General features: G+C 45.0%; 2 protein-coding genes across 2 annotated transcripts in view; one reads left to right on the top strand and one right to left on the bottom strand.

Annotated features, from left to right (window-relative positions):
• Positions 1-673: 673 nt before the first annotated feature.
• On the bottom strand, positions 674-6308 carry CA3H2orf68 (chromosome A3 C2orf68 homolog). Its single transcript, XM_027072058.2, has 4 exons — positions 6092-6308; positions 5895-6013; positions 4757-4908; positions 674-4391 (listed from the first exon to the last, which is right to left on the bottom strand). The coding sequence occupies exons 1-4, from the start codon at positions 6196-6198 to the stop codon at positions 4269-4271; spliced, it is 501 nt and encodes a 166-aa protein (XP_026927859.1). The 5' UTR covers positions 6199-6308; the 3' UTR covers positions 674-4268.
• Positions 6309-7285: 977 nt separating this feature from the next.
• Positions 7286-18586, top strand: part of USP39 (ubiquitin specific peptidase 39) — a 33632-nt gene continuing 22331 nt past the window's right edge. The window contains exons 1-5 of the mRNA XM_027072053.2: positions 7286-7598; positions 12135-12204; positions 13968-14062; positions 14823-14959; positions 16190-16342. Of these exons, the coding sequence (XP_026927854.1) occupies positions 7331-7598; positions 12135-12204; positions 13968-14062; positions 14823-14959; positions 16190-16342 (723 nt within the window). The 5' untranslated portion in view covers positions 7286-7330. The remainder of the gene's footprint in view (positions 7599-12134; positions 12205-13967; positions 14063-14822; positions 14960-16189; positions 16343-18586) is intronic.

Raw genomic sequence — 18586 nt, forward strand, 5'->3', positions numbered from 1 at the left:
AGTCCACTTTCTGGCCGCCATGTTCTGTGCCCCAGAATACAGAGGTGCCTCTTGCTAATTCACAGAGAAGCACCACCTTCCTGCCCAGGTGTGTTCCCATTGGAGCAGACACCTTCTTTTCACCTGCCCAACGGTACTGTGAAACCTCAGCATTTCCTACCTCATTGGAAGTTTTGCAAGTCTTAGTCAACACTTAACTACACTCAGTTGAGCTGGGTTTGAGTTGCTGTCCAACCGTTATCATGGGAAGACCTGAGAAGCTACTTAGGTCCTAAACTGGCTGTTCTAATGTAAAGTAGAGGTAAGACAAACACTCTAGAACTGTGACCGAGAAGATTTTGGCTTAATATGACAATCTCAGTAATCCCTAAAGTAGAATTACCCCAAGACAGGACTCCCTATGACAGAAGGGCTCTTTGTGTGTAGTCGGTAGGGAGGAGTCACTTATCAGAAAACAAGTGGGACCAGACATCTTTAATAGTCCCTTCTAGCTTTAATGCTACGTGAGTCTAGTTGTTATGCTCCAACCAGGACAGTTCTTAAAATAGTCAAGGCAAAGCAAGAGATGAGATTTCAAGTGCTGATTTGGTGGTGCTGAATGACTTTAGGGCAGGCATTTAATCTGTACTTCTCTTATGTACACAAGTGATTTCAAAACTCTTGGCAAAAACAGTGCTGTAAAAATAGTTAAGTTTATTGCTCAAAAAGAATACTGTTTTTGAAAAGTACCTTTCTTCCAGGATTTTCAAATAATTTGCACACTTCACTTCATTAATCCATCCACACAGAAGAAACATTGGAAATGAGGAAACAGAAGAACAGATGGCTTGTTACACATTTAACACCACAACTCAACCAGTTGAGCAACCAACCTCTCATCTGGTGGCACTGAGAAGGCAAAGGAGCCATTTACTCAGGTTTTTACTTCTAGCGTCACTCTAACTACTGGAGAAATTTGGGGTACGTGCCTATGGCGTCTTGGCCATCTGATTTCTCAGGGACAGGGCAGGAATTCAATGAGGGGGCTTAAAATGTTTCAAATAATTGTCAACATTCCATGCTGATTCTCCCAGAAGGCTCAGAGGTAGGAAGAGAATTGTCCTCCTTCCTCTTCCTATATGCAAGGGCCTCAGTTACACTTGGGAACCGGCTGGGGATCCACTACTCTACTATCCACGCATCCTGGCAAATGCACAGCAGGCTGGATAGTCACTACCCCAAACGGTTTCTTCCAGCCCACGGGCTGATCTCCAGTTGGCAGTGTCTTGCAGAGTGGATCATGAAGGTGGAATGCCCCTTTCAGAGTCTCATCCACAGGGAGAAGTGTTTGTTATTGCCCACATTGGTCCTACCGGCTGGCCAAGCTCCACAGACTCCTACACTCAGTACAAAAAGCTTTACGTTCTTCTTTTCCATTCTTGCATTACATTCTACAAAGACTTCTATGCTTGCCAACTGGCTAGAACTCAAACTCTAGTGTTTACTCTTATACAGCCGAAAGCCCCTAAAAAATCCAGATTCCTTCTATTTATAATATCAGCCATCATGGCCCAGGAAACACAAACCCTTAAACTCCAAGGCCTACCCTCGGTAAGAACATTCATGGGCGTGAGATAGGTCTATGAGGCTCCCAGACTTTTTTTTTTAGACAGCCAAAAAAGTACCTAGTCAAATTAGAATTGATTCTGAAGCAGCCTGCCAGAAAGCTCCAGTTAGTCCGACATGGTTGCCACTGTACCAAATAGCCATGGCAGACCTCTCTGTGACATCTCTAGAGCCCATGGGAAATGCTCTGGAACATGCTCCTTGATGGCGAAGCACTGATTTTTGAAAACTGCCGGAAGATGTCTGGAGGCAAGTCTGGTGAATACACTAAATGGTGCCAGTACCATCATGGAGCCCCGCTGAAGGGTGGCAACAAGCAAAGAGCCTGAGCTAGAAGGCTGTCAGCTGGTAGAAGGCCGTCACCAGAGAAGCATTTCAGGCACATCTGGAGCAGTGGCAGCAGCATCACCAACAGGCCTCCCCTAGAGGACAACCTCTCATTTCAGTACCAGACTTAGTGGTTTCTAGTCCTGCTGCTTAAATTAGCTAAGAGTTAGGATGCTTTCTTGGGTGGAAAATATTTTATATGCACTTGGTAAGCAAAATGCCTCAAGAAAAAAGCTCACAAACAAGAAGTTCCTGTGAGTCTCTTACCTGAGAGTGTGAGAATTACATGACAAACACATAAAAGGTCACAATAAGTACACACTTCCCTTCTCACAAACAGGAATGGAGGCTAAAATTTCAGGTGCCATGCCCCCAACCTCTTCTTCTGGTCTTGTTTCTAAATTCTGTAATAAATCCGTGAAACAGGCCATCCAGTTGTGAGAAGACAGATGCAAAAAGTATTTCCAGACTAGGAAGCCTAAGAGTTCCAGTGAAATCCTATGTCCAAGTAGGAAGGTCAGTTGAAGAGCTGGAAGACTAAAATCCCCAGTCCTCTGAGCTGCAGGAAGATTGGGGATAGAGTATGGCACAGCCTCCCTGACCTGGGAGGCTCTGGAGGGTACTTAACATTAGAAGTCAAAAGGCACTTCCAGCCAGGCTGAGTTAAGTAGAGGGCAGACTTTCTCCTCTGAAAGTAGAACCGAGCCCAGGACTGGCAAGTTAAGGCATTTAACCTTAGGCCAGCTCTGTGGGTCAGGAACCTTCTGGTCCCTGGCCTAACTTATCCACCTCACTCACCTTCCCAGAATTCCTCCAGTACTGCAAGCTGTGGCTTGCTAGATTCTAATGATGTAGTTTAAGTAGCTGCCTTGCCCCATTCCTGAGGCGGTAGATCTTCAGGGGTGTAGGGCACAAACCAACAGTGCCCTCAGGTGTCCTTTAAGAGAAAAGCTGCTGAGATGGAAAGGCCAGACTAATCTTGAGACCCTGATGTAGAGAAACCCCCAGGGCAGGGGGACTTTGGTTTCAAGAAGTCTTAGTGTTCATGGGCTCACTTAAACCCCATACTTCAAGTCACTGAGGTCAGGTCAGTTGCTGGAAATCTGAAGTGGCTTGGAACTGCAGTGCACAGGACGTCTTGTGGACTTCTCAGATCTCAACCTAACCCTGCATTAGGGAGAATGTTCACTGAGGTGAAAGCAGTGATATTTCTAGGATATTTAGTCTAAGGATCTCAGTTTATATACTCTTGGGAGATAGGAAAGGAAAAAGACTGAGGCAGGGGAAGGGCAGAGGAAAGAGGCTCATTTTACTGCCCTTTGGGCCTTTTCTTCCTCCTCCTCCTCCTCCTCCTCCTCCTCTTCTTCTTTTTTGCAACTACGGCTCCCAATAGGCAATTATTGCTTATGTTGAATTTCCCTTTGTATGTACATTCAAGACTGTTATATCACATTGGGAGAGTCGTTTCAAGCTTGTTTTGCTGATCCCTCTCTAGCCTGAGCAGAGGATGGTCTGTTCACAGCTGGGGAGGCTGAAAACTGGAATCCTGTAGCCATAACCAAGGCAGGTTGTGCTGCAGGGAACCCCTGCAGTTTAGTTCTGCCATCATCTTCTAGCTCTATCTAGACAGTGCAAAGCAGGGGGGTGTGAGAGGAATCTGCAAAAGCCATGCAATCTGCAAAATGAAAATCTCCCACTTCACTGGTATCAGAGTAAGTGGGAGAGCTTGTCCACAAGGTAGACCTGCAGAACTCCCCACCTCCACAGTCCTGAGCAGTTGGGAGGTGCACAGTCATATTGGGAGGTAGGGTGGAACTCATGGATTCTGAGACCAAAAGAGGAGAGAATGGAAAGAACAAAGAAACAGCTGAAAAAAAAAGACCTAGGAAAACGTGGATGGAAGTGAGAAGCTAGGAACAAAGGAACCATGAAGCAACAAACACAGTTCAGTGAGCTGGGTGGAGTGCAGCAGCTAGGTGTCCTATGGCATCTGACCTCAGTAAGAAAGCAGCATGTTAGCACAAGCTATTATAAACCTCAGTTCTCCCTGGAATCTCTGCTTCCAGGACGCCAAGCTAGCCAAACAAAATTTTTGAATTCCAGAATACTAGGCTGGTCAAATGGGCCAAGATACAAGAAAGAATGGCTGCAAAGGAGGTGGCCAGGCTTGTCCCTGCAAGACCTTATTCCTATGGATGTGTCAGCTTGGGGTGTGTCGGTGTGTGTGTGTGTGTGTGTGTGTCTCGAGATCAGTTCAAACTGGTCTTGGCACCCCCAAACCAGGAGTGAGCTCCCTGGGCAGTGAATCCAGCCTGTTGAGAATGCCTTCAGTCTGGTCAATGTCGGCTCTGGCGCTTTGCAATCTCCTCCTGGATGCGCAACTTGAGGGCCTCTCGCAGGGGTGGGTCCAGAGGCGTGTGTGCTGACACCTCCTCACTCACCCTTCCTGGATCATCGTCCTACGTGGAGGAAGAGTCGGGAAGCTCAGGGCCTGGCCTCTTCTGGAAAGGCGACCTGCCCTGTCCCTAGACAACACTCTCACAGAACTCCATTTGACTCACAGCTTCTTGCCAGTGCCTGTCATTTCCCAGGTGTCCCCTGTAATAGTGATTTTCACCTGGGGGCCACATGCCCTCCCTGTTGCCCGCTGAGAATCACTGTGTGACAGGCGTGAGTTGTGCTCAAAACATCACCCAGCAGTCTATGCTCCTAACTGGAGCCGACACTTCCCACTGGCCCTGAGGAAAACAGTGGCTCAGGCTCTGGCAGTGATTTCTAGCATGGCCCAGGACCTTCAGGCTGCAGCTGCTTCCACGAGGCATACCTGATACACGATAACTGAGGTGACCTCTCCGCTGTCTGCCTCATATTCTAAACAGAAGAGCTGATGGCCAGAAGGCTCTGGCTCGGAGCTGCCACTACTGCTGCTTTCACCGGATTCCTCACAGTCTGGATTGCTTGGGTGGGTAGAGCCATCTGGAGGGATGAATCACAGTGAGAGGGAAGAGGGGAGGGCTGTTGGAGCCCCTGCCCACATGTATGAAACATGAAAACATACCATAAAGAAAGTCCCAATCTTCCTATGGACCCTGTATGTGTGTGCATGTATAAAGTGTGCTGCCAATCAGTAGTTTCCTTCACCTTTGTATCCTTGCTCTGGGGCCAGCAGTCTTGTCACACACACAGTAGATATACAATGTACGTCACATAGTAGATATACAATGTACTTTCGCAGGAAAGTAGTGGAGAGGTGGATACAGCCCTGCCTGGGTTCAAATACAGGCTCTGCCATTTATTAGCTCTGAGATCTTGGGCAAGTTACTTAATCTCTCTGTGCCTCTTTCCTCACTGTGAAACAAATGATAATGGTTTCCGACTTATGATATCCCATGAAAACTAAACGAATGAACATACCCAAGATCTAACGCTAGACAAATTTAGTAATGCTAAACAAATCTAGTGCCAAGTTAGGTACTGTTATCTCTAGGTATCTGGGAAGCTTGAGAAATGGCTTTTATTGTTTTTCTTTAAAGAAAAAACCATTTTAAATACTGACTTTTGAGTTTCATTCCACAAGTATGTCCTGGTCAAGTACAGCTGTGCCAAGCTTTCTCTCCGTCACAGAGTGAGAACTCTCAAGTATAGCATGGTGGGCAAACCAGTAGACAAACAACTTCTTGCTGGCTCCCAGGTATTTCCTGTAATAGTGATGCTTAACTGGGGGCCATGGAGCCTTCCCTGTTTTCAGGGAGATCCAGGGAGCGGAGAATGGGGAGCGTCGAGGTGGGGGTTCCGGGAAGGGACGACATGAACTGAGCCTTGGGGAATAAAAAGTGTTTTTTTTTTTTTTGTTTTGGTTTTTTTTTTTTTTTCCATTTAAAGAAAAGAGTGCATAAAGGCAAAGGGCTGGGGGCCGAAAGAGCGCGCGGGCTGGAGGAGGCAGGCGGGGTGGGCGGCCTCACCTCGGTGTCGCGGCAGGTACACCTGCAGGTCGGGCTTTCGGGGCCGCGTCGGCGCCGGCGTGTGCCGCCTCCTCGCCTTCTCCTTGGCTGCTTGTTTCACCTTCTTGTCATAGTCGTCCCTGCGGGGAGCCGAGCGGGAGTCAGAGACTGCCGGGCCAAGCTAGGCTGGGGGTGGCGGCGGCGGGGCGGGGCGGTACCGGGCGAGTTGGTTCCGTCGGATGTGGTGCACGAAGCCGTGGCTCATGTCCAGACGCCCGCCCGGCTTGCAGCAGAGTCCCGGCCCGGGATCCGGCGTCGATTCCATCTGGAGCCTTGGGGTCGGAGCCGCCGCGAATCAACGGCCCCAACGGCCGCCCTCCCGCCTGGCGAGCTTCGCACCCCGACTTCCGGCCCCCGGCCCTGGACCCGCCCCGAAAGAGCCTGCCGGGCCGAGTGGCCCGGCGCGCGGAGTTGCCTGCGCGGGTGCTGGGATGGGGCATGCGCGGCTTCCACTCTCCGTCGGGGCTTTTCTTTGTGAAATTAGCAATAGGAAACAGGACTTAGGCTTACTGCTGATGCATCAGAAAATTCAGAAAAACACAAACGCTGACTCCACTCAGCGTTAGGTGTGGAGTCTTCCTTTGCTTTTTGTGTGATAAAATGCTGTGAAACTCCCATCGCCAGTTGCGTGACCTCGGCTATTGAGCTCCGGTGCCTCAGTTTCCTCATTTGTGAACAAGGTAACTGAGAGCATCTACCTCAAAAGAGGTTGTGAGGAGTTAAGTGCCCTGGCAGGGCACAGAGCAGCACCCCGCCACCAGGCAGCCCCAGGAAGACTGCTGGGGACCGGGACACCCCTTCCAAACGGCGAAGCTCCTGAGCCCACCCTACCCATGTCTTAACTCTCCCTGCAGAAGGACTCAGCGCTTGTAGAATATGCATGACTGGTTTTCTAGTCTTTTTTTTTTTTTTTTTATGTTTACTTATTTATTTTGAGAGAGAGAGCAGCAGCACAGGAGTTGGAGGCGGGAGGGGCAGAGACAGAGGGAGAGAATCCCAAGTAGGCTCTGTGCTCTCAGCATGCAGAACCCGCCGTGGGGCTCCATCCAGCACTGTGGGATCATGACCTGAGCCAAAATCGAGAGTCAGAGGCTTAACCGACTGAACCACCGAGGCGCCCCAACAGCTTCTACACCAATGAAAGGTTCCCCCTCTGTCAGCTGCAAATTTTGGGAAAGGTGGCAGTAGGCCCGCATGGTGTTCTCAGGCCCCCGCCCAGACCTAAAGGGACCACAAGAGGTGCAGCACTTCCCAGAAGTTTCTCCAGGGGAAATGTGTCCACAATGCGGACTCGTAGACAGCCTTGGGCTGGCTAACAGCGCCGCTCCTGATTGGGTGCCTGCCGCGCGGTCTGGCGTGCTTTGAGCTTGCGCAGAACGACCCGGCCGGTAGTGGCAATGTCCGGCCGGTCCAAGCGTGAGTCTCGTGGTTCCACCCGCGGGAAGCGCGAGTCCGAGTCGAGGGGCAGCTCGGGTCGCGTCAAGCGGGAGCGAGATCGGGAGCGGGAGACAGAGGCGCCGAGCTCCCGGGGCAGCCCAGTGCGTGTGAAGCGGGAGGTCGAGCCTGTGAGCGCGCGCGAGGCCCCAACGCCGGTCGTCCCGGCGGTGCGAGTGAAGCGGGAGCGCGAGGCTGACGAGGACTCCGAGCCTGAGCGGGAGGTGCGAGGTGCGCGGGGCTGGGCCGGGCGCGGGCTCCACTCTTGGGTTCTCCTTTTCCTCTCGACTCCCTTTCCTTGGGAGTGAGGGTGGGGGTGGGGCATTCACCCTCCACTGTCGGCGACAGGCCTCCACTGCGTTTTAACGAGGACAGCACTAGTCTTAGTGAAAACCGCACCTTTGATGTTTTAACAACAGTAGAAATAACAGCATCTGCCCTTTATCGAATACCTAACGTGTGCCAGGCGCTGTGCTAATTACTTTTGTACATAACTGGAAAATCACTAAATTATGTTATCTCCTTCAGTGTTTACAAAACACCTGATTTGTGAGTTCTGTTGTATCTGGAATGTGACCATGTAGCGTCAAGATCCTGAACCCTGGGCACCTCCGCCACACTGCTTTGCCATTCTTTACCTGGACTGAGTCACTGTGGTTTGGGAAAGTGGGTTTTACGTGGCTGTCCCTATGAAAATTAGTGGAGGTAGTTCTGGAGGCTGTGACCTTTGGGAGCCATTCTAACAACTGCTAGTGAGTCTTAACTCCCTTCCATGACTGCAGCCTTTTGCCAGACTTCTCTGGATTCCTGCTTCGCCTGACACTCTCTGATTCCTAGAGACCTCTTTACCCATCCTTGGCTTCCTTTTAGTGGGCTGCCTTTTCCAATTTGTTGATATCCTACCAGTTGTTAAGTACATTTCCACCACTTGTGAAGCTTTCCCTTTTCACTGCAATTACATTTCCTTCACTGAACTTGAAACTCCTGACTTGAACCTGTTCCTATATACTTGCTTTGTGGAGAGTTAGTAAAAGCCTACTGAAGTAGCAGGTGAATATATCACTATACTTACATGCTAAGGGTGGGATTCATGGGAGGAGTTCCTAGTTCTCCAAGACTTTATAATTCTGCCTTCTGGTCCTGGTTATCTGTATATGATTATATTTTAACATTAACTCTTAAAGTTCTTACAGTCTTCTGTTTGACATATTTTTGTATTACACGGAGGGTCCAGAATAGCACCTTACTCATAGAAAGTGCTTGATAAATATTTTTGAGTAATTAATAATTTCAGGGCATTCTTTGCCCTTCTTAAATACCTTATCAGCTTCTGGTTTCCCTTTCTTTGGAAGAGAAATTGTTTTTTAGGTATCTCGCTTAGTTGTGATAAAGGAGATTATTTTCTTTGGAACAGGCTAGAATCCCAGTTGCTATTCTGGCTTGTCTCCCCCCCCCCCCCCCGCCACCCCAACTCCCTTTTATTTTTATGGTGAAATAGATCACAGGTACTAAGATGGATTGAATATAATGCACAATTATAGTTTCAAGAAGAAAGAGCAATCCCTATCAAAATAACACCAGCATTCTTCACAGAGCTAGAACAAACAATCCTAAGATTTGTATGGAACCAGAAAAGACCCCCAATAGCCAAAGCAGTATTGAAAAAGAAAACCGAAGCTCGAGGCATCACACTGTCAGACTTCAGGCTGTATTACAAAGCTGTAATCATCAAGACAGGATGGTACTGACACAAAAGCAGACACTCTGATCAATGGAACAGAATAGAGAACCCAGAAATGGACCCACAAACTTATGGCCAACTAATCTTTGACAAAGCAGGAAAGAACATCCAATGGAATAAAGACAGTCTCTTCAAATGGTGCTGGGAAAACTGGACAGTGACATGCAGAAAAATGAACCTGGACCACTTTCTTACACCATACACAAAAATGAACTCAAAATGGATGAAAGACCTAAATGTAAGACAGGAAGCCATCAAAATCCTAGAGAAGAAAGCAGGCAAAAACCTCTTTGACCTCAGCCGCAGCAACTTCTTACTCAAGACATCTCCGGACGCAAGGGAAACAAAAGCAAAAGTGAACTATTGGGACCTCATCAAAATAAGAAGCTTCTGCACAGCAAAGAAAACAATTAGCAAAACTAAAAGGCAACTGACAGAATGGGAGAAAATATTTGCAAATGACATATCAGATAAAGGGTTAGTGTCCAAAATCGATAAAGTACTTATCAAACAACACTCGAAAAACAAATAATCTAGTGAAGAAATGGGCAAAAGACACGAATAAACACTTCTTCAAAGAAGACATCCAGATGGCAAACAGACACATGAAAAAATGCTCAATCAACATCACTCATCATCAGGGAAAGACAAATCAAAACCACTATGAGATACCATGTCACACCTTTCAGAATGGCTAACGTTAACAACTCAGGCAAAAACAGATGTTGGCGATGATGTGGAGAAAGAGGATCTCTTTTGCATTGTTGGTGGGAATGCAGAGTGGTGCAGCCACTCTGGAGAACAGTATGGAGGTTCCTCAAAAAATTAAAATAAAACTACCCTACAACTCAGCAATTGCTCTACTAGGTATTTACCCAAGGGATACAGGTGTACTGTTTCAAAGGGACACATGCACCCCCATGTTTATAGCAGCACTATCGACAATAGCCAAGGTATGGAAAGAGCCCAAATGTCCATCGATGGATGAATGGATAAAGATGTGGTGTGTATATATATGTATATATATATATACATACACACACACACAATGGAGTATTACTTGGCAATCAAAAAGAATGAAATCTTGACGTTTGCAACAACATGGATGGAACTGGAGGGTATTATGCTAAGTGAAATTACAGTCAGAGAAAGACAAATATATGACTTCACTCATATGAGGAATTTAAGATACTAAACAGATGAACATAAGGGAAAGGAAGCAAAAAGAATATAAAAATAGGGAGGGGAACAAAACATAAGAGACTCTTAAATATAGAGAACAAATGAGGATTGCTGGAGGGGTTGCGGGAGGGGGGATGGGCTAAATGGGTAAGGGGCATTAAGGAATCTACTGAAATCGTTGCACTATACGCTAACTAACTTGGATGTAAATTAAACAATAAATAAATTTAAAAATATATATTAAAAAAATAAAGAAGAATGAACACTTACATCCTTAAATTTACCATTTGTCAATAACTGTGAAGGGTTTGAGATTTTATTTGCAAGCTGCCTAATTAGCCTGCTACAGTTTTTTGGATGCTGATGAAGATGGGACTAGTTCCTATAGTGTCATTTCCCACAGTGCAATATGAAGAGGACACATACTCACAGTGGGTGGCCTTACTGGAGAGGAACTCTGGGCTTACGGAACTTAAATCTTTCAGAATAGTCTGAATTTGCCTCCCCTTTGCTCTGTAGGGAGACTCTCTGTCTTCTAATGCTGTTTGCTATACAAATATTCTTGACAAGATAGTCTGGAGGCAGACAGTGCCTTTGGTCACAATATGGGCAGAAACATGAGAGACCTATGGAGAATTGTCTCCTAATGCTATTCAGCTTAAGAAGTGGTATGTAACCAGTACCTTAGAAGGTCCCTTAAGGCCCCTTCCTAGTTGTATTTGCCTTCCTTGTTTGGGAATTCGCTATTCTATATATTGGAATACTCTTATGTGCTATTTTTATTTTTTTTTCATTTCTACTTTTATTTATTTTTTAAGTTTCTTTGTGTTAATTTTCGAGAGAGAGAGAGACAGCACAAGTGGGGGAGGGACAGAGAGGGAGACATAGAATGTGAAGCAGGCTGCAGGCTGTCAGCACAGAGCCCAGTGCAGGGCTCAAACTTGTGAACTGCGAGATCATGACCTGTGCCGAAGTTGGACACTTAATTGACTGAGCCACCCAGGCGCCCTGTATTTTTAGTTTTACTTCATATATGTATTCCTAAGTAGTACTGTGTTTTATTTTGTATTTGATGTAAATGGAATCATATGTATGTGGTCTTCTGATTTACCTTTTTTTTTTTTTTTTTTTTTTTTGCTAACCATATTTTTGAGGTTCATTCAAATAGATATTCATGGCTACATAGTGTTCTATTGGTGATACCAGAATACATTTATTTATTTTATTTGTGGCGGATATTTGGTTTGTAACCAATTTGGGCCCTTTCAGATATGCTGCTATAAATATTTTTAGTTAGGCACTTCCAGTGTACATGTGCGAAAGTTTCTCTCAGGTTTATAAGTAGAGATTGCTGGGTCAGAGTTCTGCATATTTTCAGCTTTGATCTTGCTGTACTATTTTCCAAGAGGTTGTAACAGTTTACATTCCCACCAGCAGTTACAGGAACATTTCAATTGCTCTATGTATTTGCCAACACTTGGAATTTTCCGATTTTATTTCTTTCCTTCTGTGGTAGATATGAAGTGGTGTATTATTGTTCAGGGAAATTTGCATTTTCTTGGTCGTTGAGGATATTTTCCTCATTTTCTGTTGGGTTGTCTTTTATTGTTTCACCAATTTCTTTATGTAATCTGCAAATGAATCGTTTTTTGGTTCTGTGAGTTTCACATATATTCTCCCAGTTTGGCACTTGTTCCATTAGTGGGCTTTTTGGTGTATTGCCATGCCTCCTGTGTAGGAGCTCATCCTGTTTAGTTTTTCTCATTTCTGGGTTTCTTTGTACTAGTAGTTCACCCTGAGTACTGGTTTCCCATTTTCACAGCCTGTGATGATTTTCCTTTCAGCAAAGAATGGCCGCGTGGATTCTGAGGACCGGAGGAGCCGCCATTGCCCGTACCTGGATACCATTAACAGGTTAGTAGGACAGGGATGTCAAGGGCAGCACAGAATGATGGAATCTATGCAGGAAGTGCATAGATTTGACTCTATGTCAAATGATCACAAATTTTATTCTTTTTAAGGCTTTCTGCCCAGAAGATTGTGCTTCTTGCCGTATGTATTAATCTTTGTCTTTTAATATAAAGTGTTAGGGGGCATTTTTTTTTTAAGGGTGGGCACATGCATAAAGAGCTTTTAGCTTAGTTTGAATTTGTTTGGTGGAATAACAGAGTGCATAGTGTACTTAAAATGACGGTAGCAAATTTAAATATTTTTTGAGCACTCACTACGTGCTAGGTACTACTCTAGGTGGCTGGAATTCAACAGAGAAAAGAAAAACAGGTATGTCCTAAAACAGAGGTAGTTACCTCATCCCTGTTTCTTTTCTTTGATTCCAGATGGCATCTTACAGTGCTTTTCAACTTATGCTCTAAGGTTGTAGTGCTAATAGAAGTTTTCTTAGTAGTGGAGTTACTCTTTATTTTTTTTTATTTTTAATTTTTTTTTTTTAACGTTTATTTATTTTTGAGACAGAGAGAGACAGAGCATGAACGGGGGAGGGTCAGAGGGAGAGAGAGGGAGACACAGAATCTGAAATAGGCTCCAGGCTCTGAGCTGTCAGCACAGAGCCCGACGCGGGGCTTGAATTCACTAACCGCGAGATCATGACCTGAGCTGAAGTCGGAAGCTTAACCGACTGAGCCACCCAGGCGCCCTGTGGAGTTACTCTTTATAAGGGCTATCTGTTGTGGCAGGCACAAGCCATTTATGGCTAATGACTTGAAACATGGCTTGAGGAACCAAGTTTCAAATTTTATTATTTTTTTTAAATGTTTATTTTTGAGAGAGAGAGAAAGAGAGAGCACGAGAGCATGTGCACAAGTTGGGGAGGGGCAGAGAGAGAGGGAGAGAATCCCAAGCAGGCTCCACACTGCCAGTGCAGAGCCCGACCTAAGGCTTGAACCCATGAACCGTGAGGTCATGACCTGAGCACAATCAAGAGTCAGATGCTTAACTAACTGAGCCACCCAGGTGCCCCAAATTTTAATTATTTAGAAATTTCAGTATCAACTTGTGGCTCTTGCTTCCTTTAATGGACAGTATAGCTTTCCTGGGACCAGTAACAATTAATTAGAGTTAATATTTGAGGAGAAATCTCTTTGTCACCTTTGGATTCAATAAAAGTAAAGTTTTTTTGTCCCTTAACCTGCCTGGTACTCATATAGCATTACTTTGCCGTTGAATAAGTAGATCGATTTGTAGGTATTCTCCTAATATTCAAGTTTCCCATTTACTTTTATGGACAAAAATAGGTTTTTCTTCTATAAAAGGGTTTGTTCACTCTTGATATCCTTCCACCCCCAGCCTTTTAATTTGGAATGTTGTTGAGGTCCTGTCACTTTAGTCCTACTTGTAGCTTTTCCTCCAGAGAAAGCGACTGCAATGAAACGTTCTCTACTGGTTGTAAATTTAAAAAAAAGAAAAAAGATGGTCGCTGGCATTGTGTGTCTAGTACAGATACTTTGACACTGCTTTGGGACTTGGTGGGTGAGGTTGCTATAGTAAATGTTGAGGAGAGGAATAGTTAATGTTTCTCACAGTGTATAGAAGGTTGTTGAACTATCTCTGAAGGATGCTATGTGACATTGTGCAGTGTGGAGCCAATGCTGCTTCTCTTGAGTGCTTTCCTAGACCTCTGTCCCTATTAATTGTTTTTTTCTTTGGTTTGGTTATTTTAGGAGTGTGCTGGACTTTGACTTTGAGAAACTGTGTTCCATCTCCCTTTCACATATCAATGCATATGCCTGTCTGGTGTGTGGCAAGTACTTTCAGGGTAAATAAGCATTGTGCATTTTATTTTATTTGTTTTAAATGTTTAAACAATGTTTATTTGTTTTTGAGAGAGAGAGAGAGAGGGATCGTGAGCTGGGGAGAGGCAGAGAGAGAGGGAGAGAGAGGATCCTAAGCAGGCTCCATGTTGTCAGTGTTGAGCCCTATGTCGGGGCTCGATTTCATGAACCGTGAGATCATGAGCTGACCTGAGACCAAGAGTCAGATGCTTAACTGACTGAGCCACCCAGGCTCCCCAGTGTTGTGCATTTTAAACTTGTGAAGTTTTCAGCGCCAGCTACAGGTCTCCTCTAGAGAGATTTTTTTTTTCTTCAGTTTTTAATGTTTATTTTTGAGAGAGAGAGACAGAGCTCAAGCGGGTGAGGGGCAGAGAGGGAGGGAGACACAGAATCTGAAGCAGGCTCCAAACTCTGAGTTGTCAGCACAGAGCCTGATGTAGGGCTTGAATCCATGAACCGTGAGATCGTGACCTGAGCTCGGACGCTTAACCAACTATGCCACCCACCCGGCCCTCTCTAACCAGTGTCTTAATGCCATCCAAGGAATAAAGTACTAATGTGCTATTCTTTCATGCTAACTTTTGTGGTGAGAAAAGTTCATGTAGGAGATTCATTGCACAGATGGTGTAATACTTTGTTTTTGCCAATATTAATACGTTCCAGTACAAAATACTGAAGGAAAATCAAATCTGATTTGTCTCTCTCTGGCATCTGCCCTACACTGCCTTTCATTCTTCCCTACAGGCCGGGGTTTGAAGTCTCATGCCTACATTCACAGTGTCCAGTTTAGCCACCATGTCTTCCTCAACCTCCACACCCTCAAGTTTTACTGCCTTCCAGATAACTATGAGATCATCGATTCCTCGCTGGAGGATATCACAGTATGTATCCAGGAGGCTGGTTTGGAACTAGTTCTCTTGGGGGCCAGCCTAGGGCTCCTGGGGATTTGCCCGCCCCGAGGTTAGGGAAGAATCTCCATTTCTCGGGTTTGGAGAGGCTCCTTTCCCTTTGGGAGCAACAAGAGAGACCTTAGTAAGAAGGTCTGGATTCATAATTGTGGCCTATGGTCTGCAATCTAGCAGCTGTTTCTGCTTCTAATATTGTGGGTTAGGACTAAAGAAATGCAGCTACTTTCTAATTGGGGTGAAAGCATTTTTGTGAAGTATATTACCTTCCACACTTTGGAGGAAGGATATGAATTAGGCCTGGTGTAGGATAGTGGATACCAAGCTGCATACCAGCTCATGACTACTTTTGATATGATGCAGCCCAAATGGCCAGTGCCTCCCATCTGTGGGCTCTGGTGTGTGATCTGTGCCAAGAGTCATTGTACTTAAGAGATCATAGAAGGTCTTCTTGGGTTTGATTAATGTTGGAACTATTGATTATTGTTTATTTTTTAGCAAGTGTCTGTGTATTCATGCTGAATGCTTTGTTCATTTTTAAGGAAAGCTTAGTGTCGAGTGTTTGAAACACTATGCTACTTTTATAAATTTTATATGCCTGTTAATAGTTGAGGTTAAAGTAGTTATGGATGGTAATTAGAGAGAGGAACTGAAGTAAGTACAAGGTCCCCAAGAGACTTAGTAGAGACCTCTCTGCAGCCCTTTATGTGATGACCCTTATAGGTTTAGGACCAGGGAAGGTTCTGCTCCTGCCCCTCCAGCCATAGGGAGTATCAGATCTCAGATTTGCACAGAGGTGGGGAGGCATTCCTGCTTCTGCGCTGGGTCCGTACCAGTCCTGTGTGAGGTCTCACCCGACACTCAGACTCCTGCTGCCTGCAGAGACGTGTGTGTCCTCCGGTTTTGGACCGTTGTTTATCATGGAGTTGGCCAGATGTGAGGTCTGAAGAAAGACCTGGGGATTCAGTGATTTTGGGTTAAACACAGAGATCCCCTTCTAGATTAGTAAGGAGAGGGCCTGTTCAATGTTACCTCAGCTTTTATACCTATTGTTGGGAGCTCTTTGGTTGGGAGCCCTTTGGTTGTGTGATGAGACATTCATGACCAAAGTATTTTTTGTTTTTGACAAAAATTGCTATTTCACATAGCTCTTGTGAACTCCGTAGACAGTCCTGAAACATCTTGGAATTTTCTTTTGCTTTGCAGTATGTGTTGAAGCCCACTTTCACAAAGCAGCAGATTGCAAACTTGGACAAGCAAGCCAAATTGTCCCGGGCATATGATGGGACCACTTATCTGCCGGGTATCGTGGGCTTGAATAACATAAAGGCCAATGACTATGCCAACGCTGTCCTTCAGGTAGGATCAAGATGGGAACAGTGATGGGGAGAGGAGGTAACCTGAGAACACTGTGAAGGTCAGCCAAGAAGTGACTGCCTTCTGGTAGAGTCAAATGGTACCTGGAGACACCAAGTCTTGCTGAGGATTCTCCTTAACTATTTGCACCAAACATAATATTCCTATGTCTGCTCAAAGGGCTGTTGCCCGATGGTGAGGCTTTTTCTCGCCTCTGGGCTCATGGCCTCTGTAGTTTTCAGGGAATGAAGGATAGAATGAGTGTGTGGCCTGGCAGTACCGAATAAGAAACACATGTGTTAGATGATGCATCTTTTCTTTTTTTAATAGCGCAGATGTTCCTTGTGCTGGGTATCTGAGGTCTTGATCCTGCTCCTGTGCTTAAGCTCCAAAGTGGGGCATACAGAAAGCCAAAGTTCTCCTGTTTGCAATTAAGTTTTGTTTTCTAAAAAATTAACGAGTTGGGGTGCTTGGGTGGCTCAGTTGGTTAAGGGTCTGACTCTTGATTTCGGCTCAGGTCATAATCTCACAGTTCGTGGGTTTGAGCCTTGCATTGAGCTCTGTGCTGGCAGTATGGAGCCTGCTTGGGATTCTTTCTCTCTCTGTTCCTCCCCCACTCACTCAAAAATAAATAAACATTAAAAAATTATGAGTATTATGTATACATTGTAGAAAAATTAGAACATGTTAGTAAGCACAATTAAGAACATTAACAATAATCTTGCTTCGTTGACCACAAAAATTAATTAAAATTTATAAACATAAACACTTAAGGGATGGGTGGAAGATGTAGAAAGTATAAAGAATGAAGGCTTCATTCTTTCCTTTCTCTAGTACTCTGTCCTGCTTAAAATGTATGAAATCAATACAGGCACACTTTATTTTATTGTGCTTCACTTTATTGTGCTCACAGACATTGTGCTTTTTACAAATTGAAGGTTTGTAGCAACCCTGTGTCAAGGAACTCCTTCAGCACCATTTTCCTAACAACATTTGCTCACTTCGTGACTATGTCACATTTTGGTAATCCTTGCAATGTTTTAGGCTTGTTACTATACATATAAAATATACATATATATGTATATGTACTGTGTGTAGGTATGTGGTCATATGCATATACTATATATGTATATGTATATTTTGTAGCTTATTTGTTGGGGAGGCAGGGCAGAGAGAAGAGAGAGAATTCCAAGTAGGCTTTGCAGTGTTAACACAGAGCCTGATGTGGGACTCATACCCACGAACTCATGAGGCCATTACCCAAGCCAAAGTCAAGAGTCGGATGTTTAACCAACTGAGCCACCCAGGCACCCCTGTTAATTATATTTGAATTCCTGCAATTTCATGGTAAAACTTGAGTGGATGAGGAGTTGCTTCTTATGTCTGAGCAAAGAATGGGGTTTCTTGAGATAGAATCTACTGGTGAAGACGCTGTGAGGATTGTTGAAATGACAAAGGATTTGGAATGTTACATAAACTTGGATGACAAAGCAATAACAAGGTTGGAGAGGATTGACTCCAATTTTGAAAGTTCTGCTGTGGGTAAAATACTAACAAACAGCATCACATGCCAGGGAGAAATTGTTCATGCAAGGAAGAGTCTGTTGATGCGGCAAACTTCATTGTCGTCTTGTTTTAATAAACTGCTGGAGTCACCCCGGCTTCAGCAACATGATCAGTCAGTAGCTCTCAGCATGGAGGCAAGACCCTCCACCAGTATAAAGATGACTCACTGAAAGCTCAGATGTTGGAGGGCATCTGGGCTGCTCAGTCAGTTCAGCATCTGACTCTTGATTTCAGCTCAGATCATGATCTCACAGTTGCTAAGATCAGGCCCTGCATTAGGCCCTGCGTCAGACTCTGCACTGACAGTACAGAGCCTTCTGGGGATTCTCTCTCTCTCCCTTTCTCTTTCTGCCCCTCCCCCTTGTGGGTGCACATTTGCTCGCTCTCTTAAAAAAATAAATTAAAAAAAAAAACTCAGATGATAGCATTTTTTTAGCAATAAAGTAATTTTTTTTAACGTTTATAGATTTTGGAGAGTGGGGGAAAGGCAGAGTGAGAGAGAGAAAATCCCAAGAAGACTTCACACTGTCAGCGCAGAGTCCTACTCGGGGTTTGATCCCATGAACCATGAGATCATGACCTGAGCCGAAATCAAGAGTTGGGCGCTTAACCGACTGAGCCACCCAGGTGCCCCTAAATTACTTAACTTAAAAAGTATTTTTAAATTAAGGTATGCACGTT

This window comes from Acinonyx jubatus, chromosome A3 (assembly GCF_027475565.1).
Source record: "Acinonyx jubatus isolate Ajub_Pintada_27869175 chromosome A3, VMU_Ajub_asm_v1.0, whole genome shotgun sequence".
Taxonomy (NCBI): domain Eukaryota; kingdom Metazoa; phylum Chordata; class Mammalia; order Carnivora; family Felidae; genus Acinonyx; species Acinonyx jubatus.